The 21,130-nt window shown below is 40.4% G+C and overlaps 1 protein-coding gene across 1 annotated transcript in view; it reads right to left on the bottom strand.

The window, feature by feature from the left end:
- calcrl2 (calcitonin receptor-like 2) overlaps nt 1-21,130 on the bottom strand; it is a 41,197-nt gene that overhangs the window by 19,363 nt on the left and 704 nt on the right. The window contains exons 2-3 of the mRNA XM_085443120.1: nt 20,773-20,848; nt 20,382-20,503 (exon numbers count right to left, since the gene is read on the bottom strand). Coding sequence (XP_085299246.1) covers nt 20,382-20,503; nt 20,773-20,848 — 198 coding nt within the window. The remainder of the gene's footprint in view (nt 1-20,381; nt 20,504-20,772; nt 20,849-21,130) is intronic.

The following is a 21,130-nucleotide window of genomic DNA, read 5'->3' as shown; positions in this document are numbered from 1 at the left end:
CTGACATACTGACATGTCAGTGAGACTGAAGAATATTGTGACTGCTTTTCTTTTACGGCTATGAAAAAAAGCTGGGAATCACTGCTGACCAGTGTTTGAACTCAGAGATTCAAACAGTGTTTAAAAAAAGAAAAGTCGTACTGAGTGCAGACATAAAAAAACACATCACTTTGACAAAGCATCAGCACATGCAGCTTACAATAACCTGGTTCATGAAGAAAACAATGAGTCTTTATACTGTAGCTCTGAGCACCATTACAGCAGGCCAGCTGGGACAGTATCACTAATACTGTGTAAAATAACAACAATAACATAAGTTTCCCCCCTAATTTAGTTAACCTTTCCACACCATTATATTAAGAAATTTTACTTTATAAGTCACTATGCTGTCAATCTCCAAACAATCTCCAAATTTTGACCATGTTTATTAAAAGTCCCAGCACCGTCTGCAGTACATGTAGCAGAGTAGCATAACAGCTGAGCAGACACTGATGTGGGTCAAGTCCCTGTGCTTTTCTTGTGTTGCATGGCTTACTTGGATAGATATTTATATTGCACTAGTCTACACTTACCCAGCGCTCAAATATTTACACTGTAAAACCAAAAGATCCACACACATACACGGAGCAGTTTCTATGCCCTTTTGGTGCATTTTGTCCAGCACACGCGCACTCATTGCCACTACATGGTGGTTCAGTAACTTGCCCTGATTAGTAGACCTAAGACACGGCTTTGGTTTTAATCAGCTGTGCTGTGATTTACCACCATATTTATACTTGAATGATCAGTTTTCCACAGATGAGGTTTTTTTCTTATAAAAAATAATTAAAAGTCTGTTAAGGCATTCTTGTGGTTCCTTGACTTTCCAAAATTAAAGCCTTCATCTGTCAGGCTCCTCACCTGTGAAATCAACCCTCAGTTTGACTTCAGGAAGCAGACATCCTCTCTACTTTTCTGCTCATACACTACTTATCCTTTTCTTTTCTCTTTCCTCTCAAACCCAACAGATCGTGGTAAAAGACGCCCGCCTCTCTGACCTTGATTGTGCTTGAGGTTTCTTCCTGTTAAAAGGGAGCTTTTAATTTCCACCGTCACCTACTGTTTTCTCACAGGTTATCATTTCCCCATTGATACTGTACGTCTTTACCCTACAGTATAAATTGCCTTAAGGTGTTGTTGTTGTGAGCTGGGGCTAAACAAATAAACCTGAATTAAATTAAATACTTTAAAGATTAGGTTTCAAAGTTTATTTTTTATCGGGCAGATCCCTCCTCAGATTAGGTCATCTACCCAACTACCAATCTTGAATTCCCAACTTTAAACATTCTTCTTCTCATTTCCCAGCTTCAGGCCAGCTTCTGTTTTATTTTCCCCACTGTGTCTCTTTTTCTTTTACTATCTTCATTTTTAGTATTTATGAAAGTTGCTATGAATTTATTTTTATTATTATTTTTTTATCCTTCATTTGTATTGTTTTCTTTTTTGATTGATTGATTGATTTTGATTTTACTGTTGTGCAGCATTTTGGTCAATGTCTGTTGTTTAAATGTGCTGTAGAAATAAACTAACTTGACTTGACTTTTTGATAAAGCTTACTGTTACTGTGGATCACGTGATCCACTAGCTGCTCACATTACAGTCCTCCATGAGGCTGATCCTGATCTTGGAAAAACTTCCTTCCAGGCTGATGATCCTGGAATAATGACCTTTTAACTGGAAGTGTCTTCCTGTTAAAAAGGAAGGCTTGCTCCACATAGTGCTTGCTCATAAGGGATTATTTGAATGTTGGGGTCTTCTCTCCAATATCATATCTCAATAAAACTGAATTTAATTGGAATTAGATTGACATGTATATGATTATTGAACTAGTGACAAAAGCACTAAAAGCACTATTTTAAAATTTTAATTTTAAAATAAAAATAAAAACATTAGCAAAATTACATAACAGCAACTAAACTTCAGTATAGGTCAGGCTTTTTCCAATAGCTCAGTGCATTCCTTTAATAGAGTTCTTTCTTTCTTTCTTTCTTTCTTTCTTTCTTTCTTTCTTTCTTTCTTTCTTTCTTTCTTTCTTTCTTTCTTTCTTTCTTTCTTTCTTTCTTTCCCTAGTGAGATGTTTAGATGGTCTGACAGCGGTCACTGTCAAACTGGTATGCATTGCTTGCTTGTCTGGTAACAGCTGTAAAAACAAATCAAGGCCACCAGTTCACCACATGTAGCAGCCTCACACTAGTAATAATGCAGGAGTAACAGCAGAGAGTCATCACCTATTGGAAGTGCTAATAACAGGAAATACTAACATGAGTCCAAACACGTGTCAGATGCTGTAGCCTTTCTTGGCAACCACAGAACTCAAGGTGATGTTTTCAGTGGATGGCGAGGTTTCACTCACAGACCTCGCAACATATGCGCAGCAGTTTGAAGTAATTAGGCCAAACTGCTACTTCACAAGTGATTTTGGCAAATGAATTCTGATTAAGATAAACTGTCAGACTCTAAAAGAAGGAGCGACCTAACAATAAAACCTAACACGTTTTATGGAATAGAAAATGAAGAAACATACCAGGATCCTGATGTTCTGAGGTCATAAAATGCTTTAAAAAAAGGATCAGTCATCTGTGGTATTGTGAGAAGCCTTTATTGCTAAAGACTTTTTCTCTCCTTAAACAGAATTGTTTCTCATTATTTTTGTTAAACCAAAGTGACTCTAATAAATCGTCCCTTTCCCTCTTTCTGGAAGGCAGAACATAAATATGTCTACATCTGAAAAAGTACAAACTGTACCTCTTGATAGTTCATGAGAAACAGAAACATGGGAGTCTGACTGGAGTGGCCCGTATTAAGCAAAAAGTCAGAGAAAAATATTGATAATGTAGAGATAGCTTAACAATAACAACAACCGTGCTATGTTTCTTTGGCCTGTGTTCCACCCTTTCATTTCCTTCCAGTGTTTGAATATCACCACACTGTAATGTTTTTGCACAAAATACACAAGAAGAACAATCCTGCCCACAAGAAAACCACCACCCTGTAGCTTTAACACTTCTTGTAATGAGGAGCTTTGAAATGGTTGCTGTTCTTCAGATACAGCAGGCATCAAAACCACATCAACATACTGAAGATTGTGGCCCACATAAAGGACCCCTTGAGCTCTCCTGCATTATCCAGGGCCCAGGGGAGAAAAAGCTTGACCTTGGCGCTTCTAAAACCAATACAATTGTTGTAGATTTCCATTTTTGAAGGAATGGATTACACCTTAAATCGGTGAGGTCATCTTTGCAAAAAAAGCCAAGAGTGCCTACATTTTCTGGGGGTGAAAAATGTAAAAATATACAGTCATCGAAAGAATTCTGCAGGTCTTTTGTAAGAGCATCAGTGATAGCTTGATTTGTAGCTATGACGAACATTGGCACAATCCCGAAGAACATTTGGATCAGGAATACAATAATCGTACTAGATCGGGAATCACGAAACACTTACAGGAACAAACTACAGTTAAATGGGTTAAATGAATCAGGACACAACACACTATCTACAGGATCAGTACACAATTTCTCCAGCTGGACATAACCATAGCAAATTTCCCATCAACCTCCTGGTACTTGGACTGGTACTTATACGTTAGAAAGGACTATATCCAGTCCATTTACTAATACTAGTCCATTTACGATTTATCCTTTGCCTTTTGGACACACACTGTTTTATATTTATCTTGAACTATGTCTATCCAGCTAATATTATTATATTTCATTTAGTTATTTCATTTACATGACCATTTTAATTTGAACAGTATATTTAGTTTTATAGTCTCACAGTTCTTAAACCTGGCTCCTATTTTATCTTTCAGTGTGAACGGACGCTCTTTTCCAAAAATGAGACGAATCAAGTCAATTCCATCTGAATCGAGCTATTTACTGACAAGCTCCCTAAACGCCTACTTTTTCCTCAAACTGCCTTTTTCTTTAAATCAGTTGTGACGTCCTATAGTTTCCACAATGCCAGTTTGACAGCATTCAAAGAGTGGTCATTTCCATCATGAAGTTACATGTGCAACATGTGTAGGCAGGAGAAGCAGTGGTGATGTTATCAGCAGAAGATACAAGAAGACTTCCAATTAGGGGGGAACTACGAGAGACACAGCATGTCTCATAACATCACTGCATTCCGGTCTTTTGAGGTAACTGTTTCTGAGAAATAGTGTTTCTGTAGTGTGGTCAGTATGTCCTGTATAGCACTGTTTTCCCTGTTTTACTGTGTTTGCTAAAATCCCCTATTGTAGAGTAAGAGTTTAGATCTTCCCCAGTCCTTACTGAATAGATTTAATTCATTATTGAATCTAGTTCTTCATGATCAGTGATATTGTAGCAAAATATATTCAATTCAGTTCAGTTTTATTTATATACAGGGAGTGCAGAATTATTAGGCAAATGAGTATTTTGTCCACATCATCCTCTTCATGCATGTTGTCTTACTCCAAGCTGTATAGGCTCGAAAGCCTACTACCAATTAAGCATATTAGGTGATGTGCATCTCTGTAATGAGAAGGGGTGTGGTCTAATGACATCAACACCCTATATCAGGTGTGCATAATTATTAGGCAACGTCCTTTCCTTTGGCAAAATGGGTCAAAAGAAGGACTTGACAGGCTCAGAAAAGTCAAAAATAGTGAGATATCTTGCAGAGGGATGCAGCAGTCTCAAAATTGCAAAGCTTCTGACACGTGATCATCGAACAATCAAGCGTTTCATTCAAAATAGTCAACAGGGTCGCAAGAAGCGTGTGGAAAAACCAAGGCACAAAATAACTGCCCATGAACTGAGAAAAGTCAAGCGTGCAGCTGCTAAGATGCCACTTGCCACCAGTTTGGCCATATTTCAGAGCTGCAACATCACTGGAGTGCCCAAAAGCACAAGGTGTGCAATACTCAGAGACATGGCCAAGGTAAGAAAGGCTGAAAGACGACCACCACTGAACAAGACACACAAGCTGAAACGTCAAGACTGGGCCAAGAAATATCTCAAGACTGGTTTTTCTAAGGTTTTATGGACTGATGAAATGAGAGTGAGTCTTGATGGGCCAGATGGATGGGCCCGTGGCTGGATTGGTAAAGGGCAGAGAGCTCCAGTCCGACTCAGACGCCAGCAAGGTGGAGGTGGAGTACTGGTTTGGGCTGGTATCATCAAAGATGAGCTTGTGGGGCCTTTTCGGGTTGAGGATGGAGTCAAGCTCAACTCCCAGTCCTACTGCCAGTTTCTGGAAGACACCTTCTTCAAGCAGTGGTACAGGAAGAAGTCTGCATCCTTCAAGAAAAACATGATTTTCATGCAGGACAATGCTCCATCACACACGTCCAAGTACTCCACAGCGTGGCTGGCAAGAAAGGGTATAAAAGAAGAAAAACTAATGACATGGCCTCCTTGTTCACCTGATCTGAACCCCATTGAGAACCTGTGGTCCATCATCAAATGTGAGATTTACAAGGAGGGAAAACAGTACACCTCTCTGAACAGTGTCTGGGAGGCTGTGGTTGCTGCTGCACGCAACGTTGATGGTGAACAGATCAAAACACTGACAGAATCCATGGATGGCAGGCTTTTGAGTGTCCTTGCAAAGAAAGGTGGCTATATTGGTCGCTGATTTGTTTTTGTTTTGTTTTTGAATGTCAGAAATGTATATTTGTGAATGTGGAGATGTTATATTGGTTTCACTGGTAAAAATAAATAATTGAAATGGGTATATATTTGTTTTTTGTTGAGTTGCCTAATAATTATGCACAGTAATAGTCACCTGCACACACAGATATCCCCCTAAAATAGCTAAAACTAAAAACAAACTACAAACTACTTCCAAAAACATTCAGCTTTGATATTAATGAGTTTTTTGGGTTCATTGAGAACATGGTTGTTGTTCAATAATACAATTATTCCTCAAAAATACAACTTGCCTAATAATTCTGCACTCCCTGTACCTACAGCATGTTCTAATCGCTCTAATAGGATATTATGGTCAACAGTATCGAATGCTGCACTAAGGTCTAGCAGGACAAGCACAGAGATGAGTCCACTGTCAGAGGCCATAAGAAGATCATTTGTAACCTTCACTAAAGCTGTTTCTGTGCTGTGATGAACTCTGAAACCTGACTGAAACTCTTCAAATAAACCATTCCTCTGCAGATGATCTGTTAGCTGTTTGACAACTACTCTTTCAAGGATAAGTGCTGTTCACTAAAGGAAAAATATTGTTTCATTTTTTTCACAAAAAAATGTGAGCAGTTTAACACTTTGTTTAGACAATATCAGCTATTCTTTGACCATTGAGCCAAACAGTCAAACAGTTGTGGCTTTAGATATCCCCCTAAAATAGCTAAAACTAAAAACAAACTAAAAACTACTTCCAGAAACATTCAGCTTTGATATTAATGAGTTTTTTGGGTTCATTGAGAACATGGTTGTTGTTCAATAATAAAATTATTCCTCAAAAATACAACTTGCCTAATAATTCTGCACTCCCTGTAGTGCCAAAACACAACGCCAGTCACCTCTACCCACATAGCAAGCAGGTCTGGCCTGGATCTGGTATCAAGCCGGCACTGCTGGTTGACTTCTGGCATGATAAGACGTATGTCATCCAGATATGGGCCAGGTTTGGCAATGATGCTACTGTTTATGCGATGGCATGCCACATCTGGCCCGATTGTGGTTTGGTGTATGTGGCCCAGGCCCATAGAAAATAGGTCTTCCCTGGATCCGGCATCAAGCTGGCACTTCTGACTGACTGGTGTCATGGCAGGGTGTATGTCAACCAGATGTGGGCCAGGTCTGGCAATGATGGCACTATTTATCTTCCTATTTTCCTATTTTAGTCAGAAGACCTAAATGCCATGTTGCAATACTATACTGCTATGGTAGCCAACGTTTCAAATGCAGATTTGACAAGTTTGTGAGTGTACACTATATCCCAAACCTAGTGACGGTTTACTCTCTGCACCAGTGGGTGGCTGTAGCTCAGGAGGTAGAGCAGGCCACCTACTGATCGGAAGGTTAGTGGTTTGATCCCTGGCTCCTCTAGTCTGCAAGTCTGTGTATGAATATAGTTAGAAAGAACTCAGTCTAGAGAAAGTGGGAGAATGTGGAATGTTGTATAGAGTACTTTGAGTAATCTGGGAGAGTAGAAGAGCGCTATATATGAATCAGTCCATTCACTGTCTGAACAGTTTTGTCATGTTACTTTTGCACTATTATGTTCCAGCACATGTTGTTATTACATGGCTTGATTAAGGTACACATTAGGCTGACATCTGGGCCAGCACAGGGCCAGCAGTGTGTTTGCAACTGGCCCTTGGCTGCACACAACTTACACATGGCCCACATACCGCAAAGAATGACGGCCCTTTGGTGGCCCAAATCAGGTTTACCAGAGGTAATCCACACATGGGCCAGCAAAGGACCACCAGTGTGTCTGCAACTGGTCTTGTGCTGGCCCATGTGTGGGCCACCTCTGGCAAACCAGATCTGGGCCACCAAAGGGCTGTTATTCTTTGCGGTATGTGGGCCATGTATAAGAACATTGTGTGGGCCAGATCGGGGCCATACCAATTTTGCTATGTGGGTAGGTGATGTACAAGTCATACAGTCTCAAATAATATGTAATAGAGACATGACTGGTATTATCACTTGAACTAACAAACATGTTATCCAGTGGCTGTAGATAGCAACTACAACTTTTTAGCCAGGGTTTAAAAAAAAAAAAAATCCAATTAATTTATATAAATCATTTCACAGTGAGGAAGGTCGTTAACAAAAGACATAGCTTTTAAATGTCTGACAAGACTCGGCTCCCCAGTCTGTTTAAAGAACTCCAAACTTTCATCACTGGATCTGCAGGTAACTCTTGTTAAAGTTCAAGTGTTTGAAACCAGGAGAAGACTGCATTTGTGTGTTTGTGCATTGATTATTATAACACTCTTCTTTCTGGGTTACCAAAAAAAGGTTTTAGAGGTTTACAGATTTACAGATGGTACAAAACGCAGCTGCTTGGATTTTAGCCAAAAATTGTGAAATTTGAGCACATTACCCCAGTACTGAAATGTCTTCACTGGTTGCCTTGTCAGGTTCGAGCAGATTTTAAGTTCCTGTTGCTCACCTACAAGGCTTTAACCATTTCACGCATAGTGGCCACTACAGTGGACAGCTATCGTTGTGGACAGCTGTTTTCTTGTATTTGTGTCAGTGTTGATATACTTGCACATAAACCACTACACTGGACACTGATGTGTCAAATTCATAAGTCAAAACGTATGTTGTGCACCTAAGTGGACATGTAACCAACTCTTTGAAAAGTACATATTTTAAAAAATGAAGTTCAAAAATATTTTTTCATGCCTAAAGATGAATAAAAGTACTTAATAAAAAAAATCCTGATTGAGGTTGTCATAATTCATGCATGAAAGGGTTAAAGCTAAGTTAAAGACCTACTTGGTCACCTGATCCTATGCGTCTTAATTTTATGCCTATTAGTTTTTAAATTGTTATCAGTTTTTAAATTGTAATGTTTTTTGTATTGCTTTTATTCACTTATCTTTTTTTAAATATTAAAATAGCTGTTCAGCACTTTGTTTAAAAGCGCTTTATAAATAAAGTTATCATTTTTATTATTAATGTAACCTCCATCAGAAGCCTATGTCACATCTGCTGATATTTTTGATTAATAAATGAATGAAAGTGCACATTTTTCCTTGCTTGAAGGTAGAACAAATTTCCCTGCCGTGGGATCAATAAAGTCTTATCTTATCTTATCTTAGACTATCAATTTTGATAAAATGTTTGCTTCTTGCTCAGAAAAGCAAAAAAAAAAAAATTGGTTAAAAAGAAATTCCTATAATTTTCATGGGACATACTTGTTTTTTTTGCATGACTATATGGTCTGTACTACAGCTCACCAGCCGGAACTAATAAGAAATCCAAATGTTTTTGTTTTTGCTGTCCCAGAATTAGCTTTATTGGTTCTTTTACTCAGTAAAATGGACTGCAGATGTGGGGCGATCGTGGCTCAAGAGTTGGGAGTTCGCCTTGTAATCGGAAGGTTGCCGGTTCGAGCCCCGGCTTGGACAGTCTTGGTCGTTGTGTCCTTGGGCAAGACACTTCACCCGTTTCCTACTGGTGGTGGTCAGAGGGCCCGGTGGCACCAGTGTCCGGCAGCCTCGCCTCTGTCAGTGCGCCCCAGGGTGGCTGTGGCTACAATGTAGCTTACCATCACCAGTGTGTGAATGTGTGTGTGAATGGGTGGATGACAGGTTGTGTAAAGCGCTTTGGGGTCCTTAGGGACTAGAAAAGCGCTATACAAATACAGGCCATTTGCAGATGCTGCTGTGAAATAAAACGACTTTTTTTTTTCCTCCACTGACCCTAGTGGTCATTATTGCATAATTGCACAATGGCTAATTTTGTATAAACTAAAATAGAATATTATTGTTAGCACATGTGTTATCAATTGCAGTATTGCATTTTTGCAGGGTTAAAGGAATTTCAACTGTAGGGGAAAAAAGCATTTTTGCCTTAAAAGCAGTAACTCGAGAAAGTTATTTTGGGAAGAATGCAGTTAGTTTGAGAAAATCCAGACCCCATGGGTATATATAAAAGAACAAAAGCTCAGACTGAAAGCTTAAATTAATTATGAAAACCCAATTTAAAAACTAACAGGCCTAAGAGCAAATAGCTGGCTGGAATTCTCACGCTGCTGTCAGCAACATAACAGAAAAAAGGACTGTGTAATTAAAAACTCTTCTTTGTTAGATAACTAAAACAAATGCCACTCAAAGCAACAATGAATGCACTCCACTGGATAAGAGAGAGTTTATCAGTGATAAGATAAAATACCACAAACACCATGGAGAACCAGAGGGAAGAAAAAGAAAAACTGGCCTTGATATTTATTTACAAGCCATATTTCAACTGTAGCTGAAAACTGTTCTGCACATCAAAGCTCTAATAAGCTCTACAGCTTGTTTATGTATCAATAAGTACTTAGAGTTAAATTTAAGTGCCAATATTGTTTAAATGTTTAAAAAACTATCATTGACCTAAACTTCCATTAACAAAAGTCTTTCAGACTACTGAGTGACTGTCTGAAAAGCATACTTAAAAGTGTAAACACTCCTCATTTTGTAAATACTTGAGCTTATATATTCATAAAGTGCTGTTGATGTTAACATTTCATTCTTACTTTTTGCAGGATGGAAGGACTTTAAGTTGCACGTACTGTAGAAGTTAGATATGGTAGAATCCAACCATAAAGGTCAACCTTCAGGGTCATAACCCAGATAACCCTGGAGGTGACGTAAGATAATAGGCGGGGGTGGTGGTGGTGGTGGTGGCTTTGGTTTGAATACCTCTCTTTTTTGAGTTCATTTAACTCACCAATGCGCAAGCAAAAGTGAATTTAATCTGCAGGGCACTTTATTTTCCCATGGGGTCCCATGAAAAACTGGGACTGCTGTGGAGGGCCCATTAATCATTCCCAAACACTAAAGCTACTGTGTCTACATTTTCAGGCACCTTATATGACTCTTCCATGTTTGACAGTTAGGGGTATGAATTTAATTTTCTGAAGGGGCCATATGACTGGGCCTGTTGTGGAGGGCCACACCAAGAGACTCCAAAGTGCACACAGAATACTTTTAATTTAATAACATTTCATAAAAGTACTGTTTAAACTCAAACCTTGAGGCAGAAAAGTAACTAGTAACTGTATCTCTTAGGGTTGAATTGTTAAATAAAGTGCTCATATACAGTAAATTTAGATTTGAATGAATTTACTTTGTTTCTAATAATGCTTACAGAGTCAAACAGGTATTTGTGGCTCATCCAGCTATATGTTGTTTTTTTTTGTTTTTTGTTTTTGCCTGTCCCATTTAGTTCTTTTGCCATCAGAATTGTTGTCTAAAGGCGAAGAAAGATGCCCAACGGATTTACTTTACCAAATTGACCATCCCAGCCTTGCCGTAATGGTCTATTTGATTCACCTTTTATTGTTTATTTTATTTATTTTTTATTTTCACTTGCTAGATACGGGACAGACTTGAATGAGGAAAAGAAAAGGGAGAAAGGAAGAGGGGGGGAAAACAGCGGAGAAGAGGGACGGGGATAAAGGGCAAAAAAACCAAAAACCAACTAAATAAGCAGACAAAAAAAATACATATATCAATCACCTGGATCACCTGTTGAGAAAGAAAAAAGAAAACAAGCAGAAGAAAACGAGAGTAATACAATAAACAACATCACGATGATATATGGGAATATAACAGTAAATACTAAATATTAAACATTATTGTGCAGCACGTAAGATCGACAGCGCACAGTGTGCTTTGAGGTAGGAGCCAAAAAGGGTGTAGTTTGTGTGTGTGAGCACCCGTGTGTACACCTGTGAGCATGGACGCGCTTGTTTTTAAAAGTAATGATCTGCTAGAGGGTGTGGGGGGGCCACTGCCCCGTCCTCCAGGGCATGAAGCAGGTATGGAGGAGATCAAAACTCCAGACATCCAGAGGCCCCTAGAACACAAGAGACCAAGGAAGACCAACAGAGGGGCAGCCGCGCCACTGTCCCAGAAAGAGCTGAGGAGAGTCCCAGATGAGGGGTCACTCAGCAGCCACGGAGCAGAAGCCAGGGGGGTTGCAGTGACGTGCCCGTGAGCTCCGCCGGCAGCCAGCTGTGCCAGAGTGACCGAGCCCCAGGCCGAGAGGCCGAGGGCACCCCACCCCCGAAGTGGCCCGAGCAAGCCCCAGGCTCCAGGCCCCAATAAGCAGCCACCAAGGAGTGAGCCGGTGTGTACCTGGACGCCCATCCCCGCCCATCCAGCTATATGTTTTATTCAGCTCAGCTTCTCATGTTTTCTTATCTGCTTGATGTTTCTTAAATATCCAACATTTAAAGTGAGTTTTTTCCAGTTCCTTTCAGTAAGTTGCTCTCGAACACTATCTAGTAGGTCAAACTGTCACAGCTTCTCTCCCATGCAGGTCTACTGTGGCTGAGGAAGTGTCCCTCAGTGCATCTGTTCACACATTATTTTTATTTATTTGTATTTCACTGGGGGTGGGGTGGGCATCACAGAGCGGCAACACAAACCATAGTAATATGTGAGGGAAGGGAGACAGGAAGAATGGATCCTCTGTCATCCTGCACCAGCTTCCTGCCTGCTCTCCCCTTGCCACTTCTAAAGAGCCCAACAGGTTAAAAATAAGCCATTGTAATGTGTACACAAAGGGATATGGAAAGGACTTTTATAGCGGGGGGACACAGATAACATTCTCAAAGCTTCTTAATATAAAAACACTCAGTTCGGTAGGGAGAGGTGAGGAAGTTCATTTGCAGAATTATAAACTGAACAATGTTGCATCTATTCTGTCACCCTTTGTAGTTCAGTTTGTGGGTGTCGAGTACAAAGTAAAATGGGAGGGCAAGTTCGCTGTAAGTCACAACTTTGTTTAACATGCTAATATGTAAACATGCAATAAATCTACACAGTATGAAAGGTCTGCACCTTAGAACAACACGCAGCAACACTACACATGAGTAGTGAGCGAGAGGAGGGAGGTTTGGGGTCTTCACACACCCCTGTTCTCTGCTGGCCATCGGGGCGGGGGGGCTGGGAGGAGGTGTGGCCGTCCGATTGGGATCTGGGATGCGGGGCCTCCCTGCTGCTGCGGGCGCTCAGATACAGTGGGGCAAAAAAGTATTTAGTCAGCCACCGATTGTGCAAGTTCCCCCACTTAAAATGATGACAGAGGTCAGTAATTTGCACCAGAGGTACACTTCAACTGTGAGAGACAGAATGTGAAAAAAAAATCCATGAATTCACATGGTAGGATTTGTAAAGAATTTATTCGTAAATCAGGGTGGAAAATAAGTATTTGGTCACCTCAAACAAGGAAAATCTCTGGCTCTCACAGACCTGTAACGTCTTCTGTAAGAAGCTTTTCTGTCCCCCACTCGTTACCTGTATGAATGGCACCTGTTTGAACTCATCATCTGTATAAAAGACACCTGTCCACAGCCTCAAACAGTCAGACTCCAAACTCCGCCATGGCCAAGACCAAAGAGCTTTCGAAGGACACCAGGAAAAGTATTGTAGACCTGCACCAGACTGGGAAGAGTGAATCTACAATAGGCAAGCAGCTTGGTGTGAAAAAATCAACTGTGGGAGCAATCATCAGAAAATGGAAGACATACAAGACCACTGATAATCTCCCTCGATCTGGGGCTCCACGCAAGATCTCATCCCGTGGGGTCAAAATGATCATGAGAACGGTGAGCAAAGATCCCAGAACCACACGAGGGGACCTGGTGAATGACCTGCAGAGAGCTGGGACCAAAGTAACAAAGGTCACCATCAGTAACACACTACAACGGCAGGGAATCAAATCCCGCAGTGCCAGACGTGTTCCGCTGCTGAAGCCAGTGCATGTCCAGGCCCATCTGAAGTTTGCCAGAGAGCACATGGATGATACAGCAGAGGATTGGGTCAGATGGTCAGATGAAACCAAAGTAGAACTTTTTGGTATAAACTCAACTCGTCGTGTTTGGAGGAAGAAGAATACTGAGTTGCATCCCAAGAACACCATACCTACTGTGAAGCATGGGGGTGGAAACATCATGCTATGGGGCTGTTTTTCTGCCAAGGGGACAGGACGACTGATCCGTGTTAAGGACAGAATGAATGGGGCCATGTATCGTGAGATTTTGAGCCAAAACCTCCTTCCATCAGTGAGAGCTTTGAAGATGAAACGAGGCTGGGTCTTCCAACATGACAATGATCCAAAACACACCGCCCGGGCAACAAAGGAGTGGCTCCGTAAGAAGCATTTGAAAGTCCTGGAGTGGCCTAGCCAGTCTCCAGACCTCAACCCCATAGAAAATCTGTGGCGGGAGTTGAAAGTCCGTGTTGCTCGGCGACAGCCCCAAAACATCACTGCTCTCGAGAAGATCTGCATGGAGGAATGGGCCAAAATACCAGCTACTGTGTGTGCAAACCTGGTAAAGACCTATAGTAAACGTTTGACCTCTGTTATTGCCAACAAAGGTTATGTTACAAAGTATTGAGTTGTATTTTTGTTATTGACCAAATACTTATTTTCCACCCTGATTTACGAATAAATTCTTTACAAATCCTACCATGTGGATTCATGGATTTTTTTTTTCACATTCTGTCTCTCACAGTTGAAGTGTACCTCTGGTGCAAATTACTGACCTCTGTCATCATTTTAGGTGGGGGAACTTGCACAATCGGTGGCTGACTAAATACTTTTTTGCCCCACTGTATGTACCAGCTCACTCCCAGTGACTACTTGGCGGGGCCTGGTGCCTGTTGCTCGGTCAGGTCGGGTCTTACACTCCACCTCTCGGGGAACTCTCAGGCCCTCCAAAGGCCTATCTCCCCTCACCACACTCACACACACAACTGATGCCTTCAGGGGTCGGTGCGTTGGTGGTTCTTGGTGTCCGGGGCTGGGTGCTGAGATATGTACCAGCTCACTCCCGGTGACTACTTGGCGGGGCCTGGTGCCTGTTGCTCGGTCAGGCCTCTTCCGGGGCAAAGGGGGCCCTCGGGCCTCTGGGCCTGCGGCTCGGTTCACTCTGGCACAGCTGGCTGCCGGCAGAGCCGGCGGGCACGCCACTGCAGCCCCCTCTGGCTTCTGCTCTGTGGCTACTGGGTGACCCCTCATCTGGGGCTCTCCTCAGCTCTTCCCAGGAGGGTGGCACGGATGCCCCTCTCGCACTCTGGGGCCTCTGGATGTCTGGAGCTTGGATCTCTTCCATGCCTGCTTCATGCCCTGGGGGACGGGGCTATGGCTCTCTACATCCTCTAGCAGACCATTACATGGGGAAACCTTTTGAATACAAGCACGCTGATCCACACAGGTGTGCACACGGGTGTTCACTGTTCATAGACATAAACTACACCTCTATTGGCTGCTATTTCCAAGCACATTATGCGTTGTCGGTCCTGCTTGCTACACAACAACATTCAATATTTAGTATTTACTGCTGTTTACACTTAGCTAGATTAACGTGATGGTGTTGTGTTTAGTATGTTGCTCTGTTTTTTTTTGCTTGTTTTCTCTTCTTTTTCTCTCAACAGGTGATGTGCCCTTTCTCACTGTCCCTCTTCCCTTCTGTTTTTCTTTTCCTTCATCTTTCTTTCTCCCTTTCCTATCCCTCAGTCATGTCTGTCCCATCTGTTACAAGTGAAAATAAAATAAAATAAATAATAACAACAACAAAGGTTGATCAAATGGAGCAATACAGCAAGGCCGTGATGATCCATTGGGTATCCTTGTTGGTCTTCAGACAACAATTCTGACGGCTAAAGAACCAAATGGGACAGGCAAAAAAAAAGAAGAAAAAAATGAACAGTATGAAAGGTCAAACAAGGCCTCCTTTGTTGCTCATAACTTACATCACTAGAAAAATAAGCTATGTCGTAATTTCAAACAAGGAGGTACTAATTGAAAAAACAGACTATATGCAGCACAGAGCAGCTCAGCTAGTCCTGAACAGCAGCCCCGAGGTCATTTTTCTCACAAGTAGGCAGACGTTTACAGTAATTTGGAGTGTGTTTGGAGATATCAATACCATTACAGATTCATTTGTTTGCCTTAAGTAATATAACACACGTCACATAATTTTTATTATTATTTTTTAATAAACGGGAGGATGAGAAAGTCTATTTACCACATCTGCACTCATAGTTCAGTACTGTTCACAAACCCAGAAATAATTTCCATGAGCTGGCTTTACTAAACCTAATCATGCTGTGCAGTCACACAACAGAGGTTATCAACTTGCCAGTCACTTGTGGCCAGGAGCTTGTAAACATGGAGTGAGAGTGCACACTTCTTGTTCTATTTCTCACAAAGAGGAAAAAACTATAAACCTAAACAAATATGAGGAATAAGCGACAAAGCTGGTGAAGCCAAAGCCAGGAAGAAAAGCTGGCTCTGGCCAGACTGTGCCAAGTTGTGAAGTTGAAAGCCTTATCAATAACACTTCCCCTGCATTAACAAAAAGGTAGATCCCTCTGTAGTTACAATTCTGTGTTCCACTAAATTAATGTCTTTCTTAGATGTGTGCATGTAGCATGGATTACACTTGTCCTTAATATTGCAACCATGTTGGTGTTGAATGGTGAGTAGTTAAACAACTAACAATAAAAACCTGTACAACCTTATAGTGACAACCTGCACAAGTCTTTAGGGTTTTAATTAAGATTATATCTAAAAACATCTCATTAAGCTGCCTGTCAGCAAAAGATATGATTTTGCTGGTCTCTGAGTAAGCCACCTCTTAACGCTTAGCTTTGAAGAGAGTTGAATATCTCACTAGTTCTAACTAAACTGAATTGAAAATATTCTGAAAATAACTGCTTCATAAAAACCATTCATATTAAACCCGAGGTTACCTCGCTAGCACCCCACATCTTGCTTCTAATTTCAGAAATGTTTCCAAAAACACATCCTATAAAATGTTTTTCACTTGATTTGTAAGTCTGGCAAAAGTGGAAATATCTAGTGTATCTAGTATAGTGTCAATTCCATTGCATCCCCCCATATAACACTGCTTTTACATTCAGGTATTTAGCTTGCTAAGCAGATGGTTCCTTATTTTGTCTGTTGTTTGATGCAGCTAGTGAGAGCCACGAGACTCAACCATATGATAAATGTGTTTTGAAAAGCATCTACAAGCATCATGGCGGTTCAGAGTTAGGAGATCATTCTCAGTCTGTTTGTCACTATGTTTGAATCATTTCACATCATATTTGTATCTGATTCCATTTAATACTGATATTACGTAACAATGCTAACCCTGGATCCAGGCCGATCTGAGGACTCGTGTTTCTGTTTTCCCTTCTATGCAAAGAGATTTTCATTGATATGCTACTGAGTCATATCTGCATGTTATGATCTGTTTAGAAATGCTGACTCATTGCTATAGTTGTTTGTACACTGAAAAAAAATATTTATGCCCCAAATACTGACTTTAAATAATCTGATTACATTTCAGTTTCCCATGTTACATTAGTACAGTGTAAAATGTTGAATTTGATCAAATCTGGTCAAATGAAATTGACTTGATTGGTATTCAGTTTATACCAAGCGTATTTTCCTTAATGATTAGTTATTTGAATAAATGAACCTATAATTTTATATAATTAGTGCTTTACAGATTTTTGTGAGTGTATCTCTGTCCAGCTGCATCCAGAGGCATTTTGGTGCGCACTGGCTGATAACTCCCTTCAGAAATCAAAAGTGAACTGAAAAATTTCAGAGGTCTTTGCATTTCTGCATTTGTCTGGTGTAATTAAAAAAAAAAAAAAACAAGTTGAAAATGTGGAGCTACAAGGAAGACCCCTTGTGAATGCAGGAACAAAGTGAAGGTAGCTTCTTTCTTCTTTTGTCTGGCAATATCTACTCACACATCTTATAAGCAGCTGTTTGGAAATAGAAGACATATTTCCAATAGTAAACAAGTGAGAGTCACTTATAAAACCTGCCCACTAACCTGTTGCAGAACAACAAGAGCCAGCAACTAGTCAACACACAAGAGCCTGTTATGCAATAACCACAAGGAGCTTTAATTACAGGTCAAACAGGGTACTTGAACCTACCGGCAGGGGGTGATGGAAAGGATGCACAGCGCTTTCATAAAACAAATGCTTTCTACTTAGAGTGACCTCAAAGAAATATGATCTCCACATTGTAAAGTGATCCAGACAAAACGTATTGTTTGATTTAATACACTTTACAGTTGAGGCTCTGTGTTTGTTTGATGCTATGAACAACGGCAAGGTGTGCAGAAAGTGGTCTCTTAACATTATCTGATTCTGTAAATCACTTATGAGAGTCAGCCCACCAATAGCACCAGGATTTACAGCCACCATGTTGTCCATGTATGACTTATTGGGAGCTTGGTTATGTTCCCATAGCTGGACCCAAAAATAGCTCCTGCAGCTTGGAGCTATGCCATGCGGTTCCTTTTTTGTTTCTTATTTATACTTTTTTTGTCCCTGGGACCATAAAAGAAGCACAAGCAGCACGGACCAGTGAATAGAGGAAGTCTGACATCTTCTTAACTGCTCTATCCAACCAAACACAAGCGCTCCCACCTAACAGATTACTGCCAACACCCGTGGCTAATGATGACACAGAGGTTAGTTAAATTATTTATTAGGTTAGTTAAAACTAATAAAATGGTAAATATGCCAGGTTTAGCCATCCTTCCCATCTATCAGCCAGCGTGGGAGCAAGCACACCCTGACACAGTTCCCAGATATGGTCAGCCTGACACCATGTTCACTACCAAAGCATCTACTATGATTCTCCCCCCCCCCCATATATCACACTAAAGTTCTTCTTTAGTTTCCCCTTGAGAATAAACAGACTCAGTCTTGTTCTTTCTTTCCTCCACTTATTCAACTTCCTAGGAAAAAGAAAATCTAATATAGCCATGTAAAAATGGAATAATTCAAATGTGACATCAACAAGGTGGTTCCTGTTGTAGAAATAACCTTTAAAATGACCTTTATCTCTAAAGTTTTATAGATAACACAATCTAAAAAAAAATAAAAAATCCTATCTATGACTGAATGACAGGTCATCTTAGGCTACCTAACAACAAACCCTGCAACTCACCACCTATTATTAACATACAGCATGCAACCCAAACTGTCAGTTATCTACCACTGAGCCTAAAATAAGCTCATATTTTTATTTTTATTTTCTTGTTTTGTTTTATGTAGCAGTGGGGGGGGGGGGGGGGGGGGTGTCGGGGTCGGGCAGGGGGGTTTGTTGGCCTGTTTGTGTTATGAAAACTGAAAAGCCAGTTGGGGGTTGGGACCAAAGTAGCAGCTCAAACACCTATTAATACACTGATAGCTGCCTGGCAAGAGCAGGCTGTTCCACTCAGACACACACTAGAGTGCAGGGGTGCAAAGTTTCCCACAGGCACATGCAAAGTCCAGGAAACATCTTAGAGCATTCACACGAAATCAAGCAATGAGGTGGTCTGAAAGCTGAGAATGCACAGGTATGATGACTACACCTTGGCAACACTAGGTCGAGAGCACAGTGTTGAAGAAACTTAATTCGAATGGCAAATATAAGAAACAAATGCACAAAGCAAAACAGGAAACTGTTGTTGACATAAAAGTTTCTTGTAAAGTTTTGATAGAAATGTAATAAAACAAGTGAGAGTCACTTATACAGAGCATGTAATTCTCTATCGCTCTTTTTTTTTAAACACACACACATTCAAAGCAGGTCCTACCAGTCTGCAGAGGTTTTCTAGTGATTGCTAATGTGCATGTAGAAGGAAATGAAAATCACCCGGGAGAAATGCAAATGCTAAGAGAAATAACAAAGCACTTGTCAGTCTGATGCGAACAACTTCGAGCAAGCTTGTGTGCACCTCTGTGTTTCCTATATTATTTTACTCTCTGTGCTGTTAAGTCAGACTGAATGTCAAAAGGAGCACTTGGGGATGCCTTCCTTAATTTGCGTTCTGTAATTAGTTTATCAACCGGCATTACTCAAGGATGTGAAGATTTTACAACAGCAATGTCAATTTCAGCAGAAATCCCTTCCCCACATTGCTTACTCCTTTAAAAAACTGTTCTATTAGAAGCCATCTAGCGTTTGATTGAATCTCAGAGTGCTCCTAATGACAGGAAACACTATCACCTCCCACTAAAGCACTGCTATATTGTCCATCTTTACTGTCAGATGTCATTTACTTTTCATGCTATGTTGACTCACTGCAGACTCCCTGATGTTGACCATCTGCCATCTGTGCTTCGCAGTAGTGAAGATAATCATGGCATACACTATTTTATCCCTCTGTATTCTATTCATATATTACTTAGAACTGCAACAGCAGTAGCAGCCAAGGAGTCAGCTCAGGGTGTGACCTTCCCTCAACTTGCATGAACCCTATATACAAAACCCCATAAGGGAAAAAAAATGTTAGAATCTTTTAATATTGCATAAAATGCTTTCAGTGAGTGTCAGCTACAAAAACCTTATTGTTCTCTATCATAATAAACATACTCGTAAATAGTTCTATTATTTTTTGTGAAAAAATACAACGTGCATGATTATTACTACGTGTTACAGACACCTTGTATCGGATTTACATGCCTACATCGTGGATTTTCCACAGTCATGGAATAACTTTTCTTATGCATTGCATTGGTGCAGTTTTTCTTTTTCATAAGACACAACACGTTTGCATCTTGCGCTGTGTGGCCACAATTCAAGTGAAGGCTCATAAACATTGTAATAAGTCGTGCCCTGGACTGTTCCTAATGCCTGATGTTGAGATTTGTGGCTTACCTTTTCTTTGAGTTAGCTGTCAAACTGTCTTCTCCTCCAAATATCCCCATGCTTGCATGATCCGAACAGAGAACTGTCTCATGCTGTCTCTGTATCAACAGTGACCAAACCCGACCACCCCGCTATAGGAGTCAAGACAAATGTCATAGCGAATACTACGTTCCTGTTAGCACTTTCAAAATAAAGCATCTCTGAACTGAACTGACATATTTGTATTCATTAAGTGTATAGTACAATACATCCTATTTTACATTTATGTTCTATTTATTAGATTGTAATATCTATGAATTATAACACACGCAGTATGTAGTATATTAACCTATTGCAATATTAAATTTAGTAAGCTTTAGTAAACACTCTTCTCTTTGTCCCTACAGCTCTTTGTCCTCACCGAGGAGGTGACAACGATTACACAGTCAGCTATACAGCACAACACTTCCATCTGCCGTTTGTTGTTGGACCACCATCTGTAAATAGGAAACAGCCTCCATAAGAAATATTTCTAACCAAATTAGAAATATGACTACATTTAAAGTCAAATACAAAATATGTTGGTTATCAAGTAGTCTTTTGATATTTTTAATGGCATGTTAAATTTTACATTGTCAAGAGCTACATAGGACAGATTAAGATTGAACAGGAATTTCTTTTTGCACACAAGAGATTTGTGGATATTTTATTCTAACTGTATTTACCTAAGCCTATTTTCACTAAACACATCATAAACACATTTATGTATCAAGTTTGCC

The sequence above is a fragment of the Copadichromis virginalis genome, linkage group LG20, assembly GCF_057382275.1.
Source record: "Copadichromis virginalis isolate Kocher_CV1m ecotype Utaka linkage group LG20, C_Virginalis_male_GT1.1, whole genome shotgun sequence".
Classification (NCBI taxonomy): Eukaryota; Metazoa; Chordata; class Actinopteri; order Cichliformes; family Cichlidae; genus Copadichromis; species Copadichromis virginalis.
The sequence above is the reverse complement of the archived record's forward strand: the minus strand, read 5'-3'. Positions and strand labels throughout refer to the sequence as shown.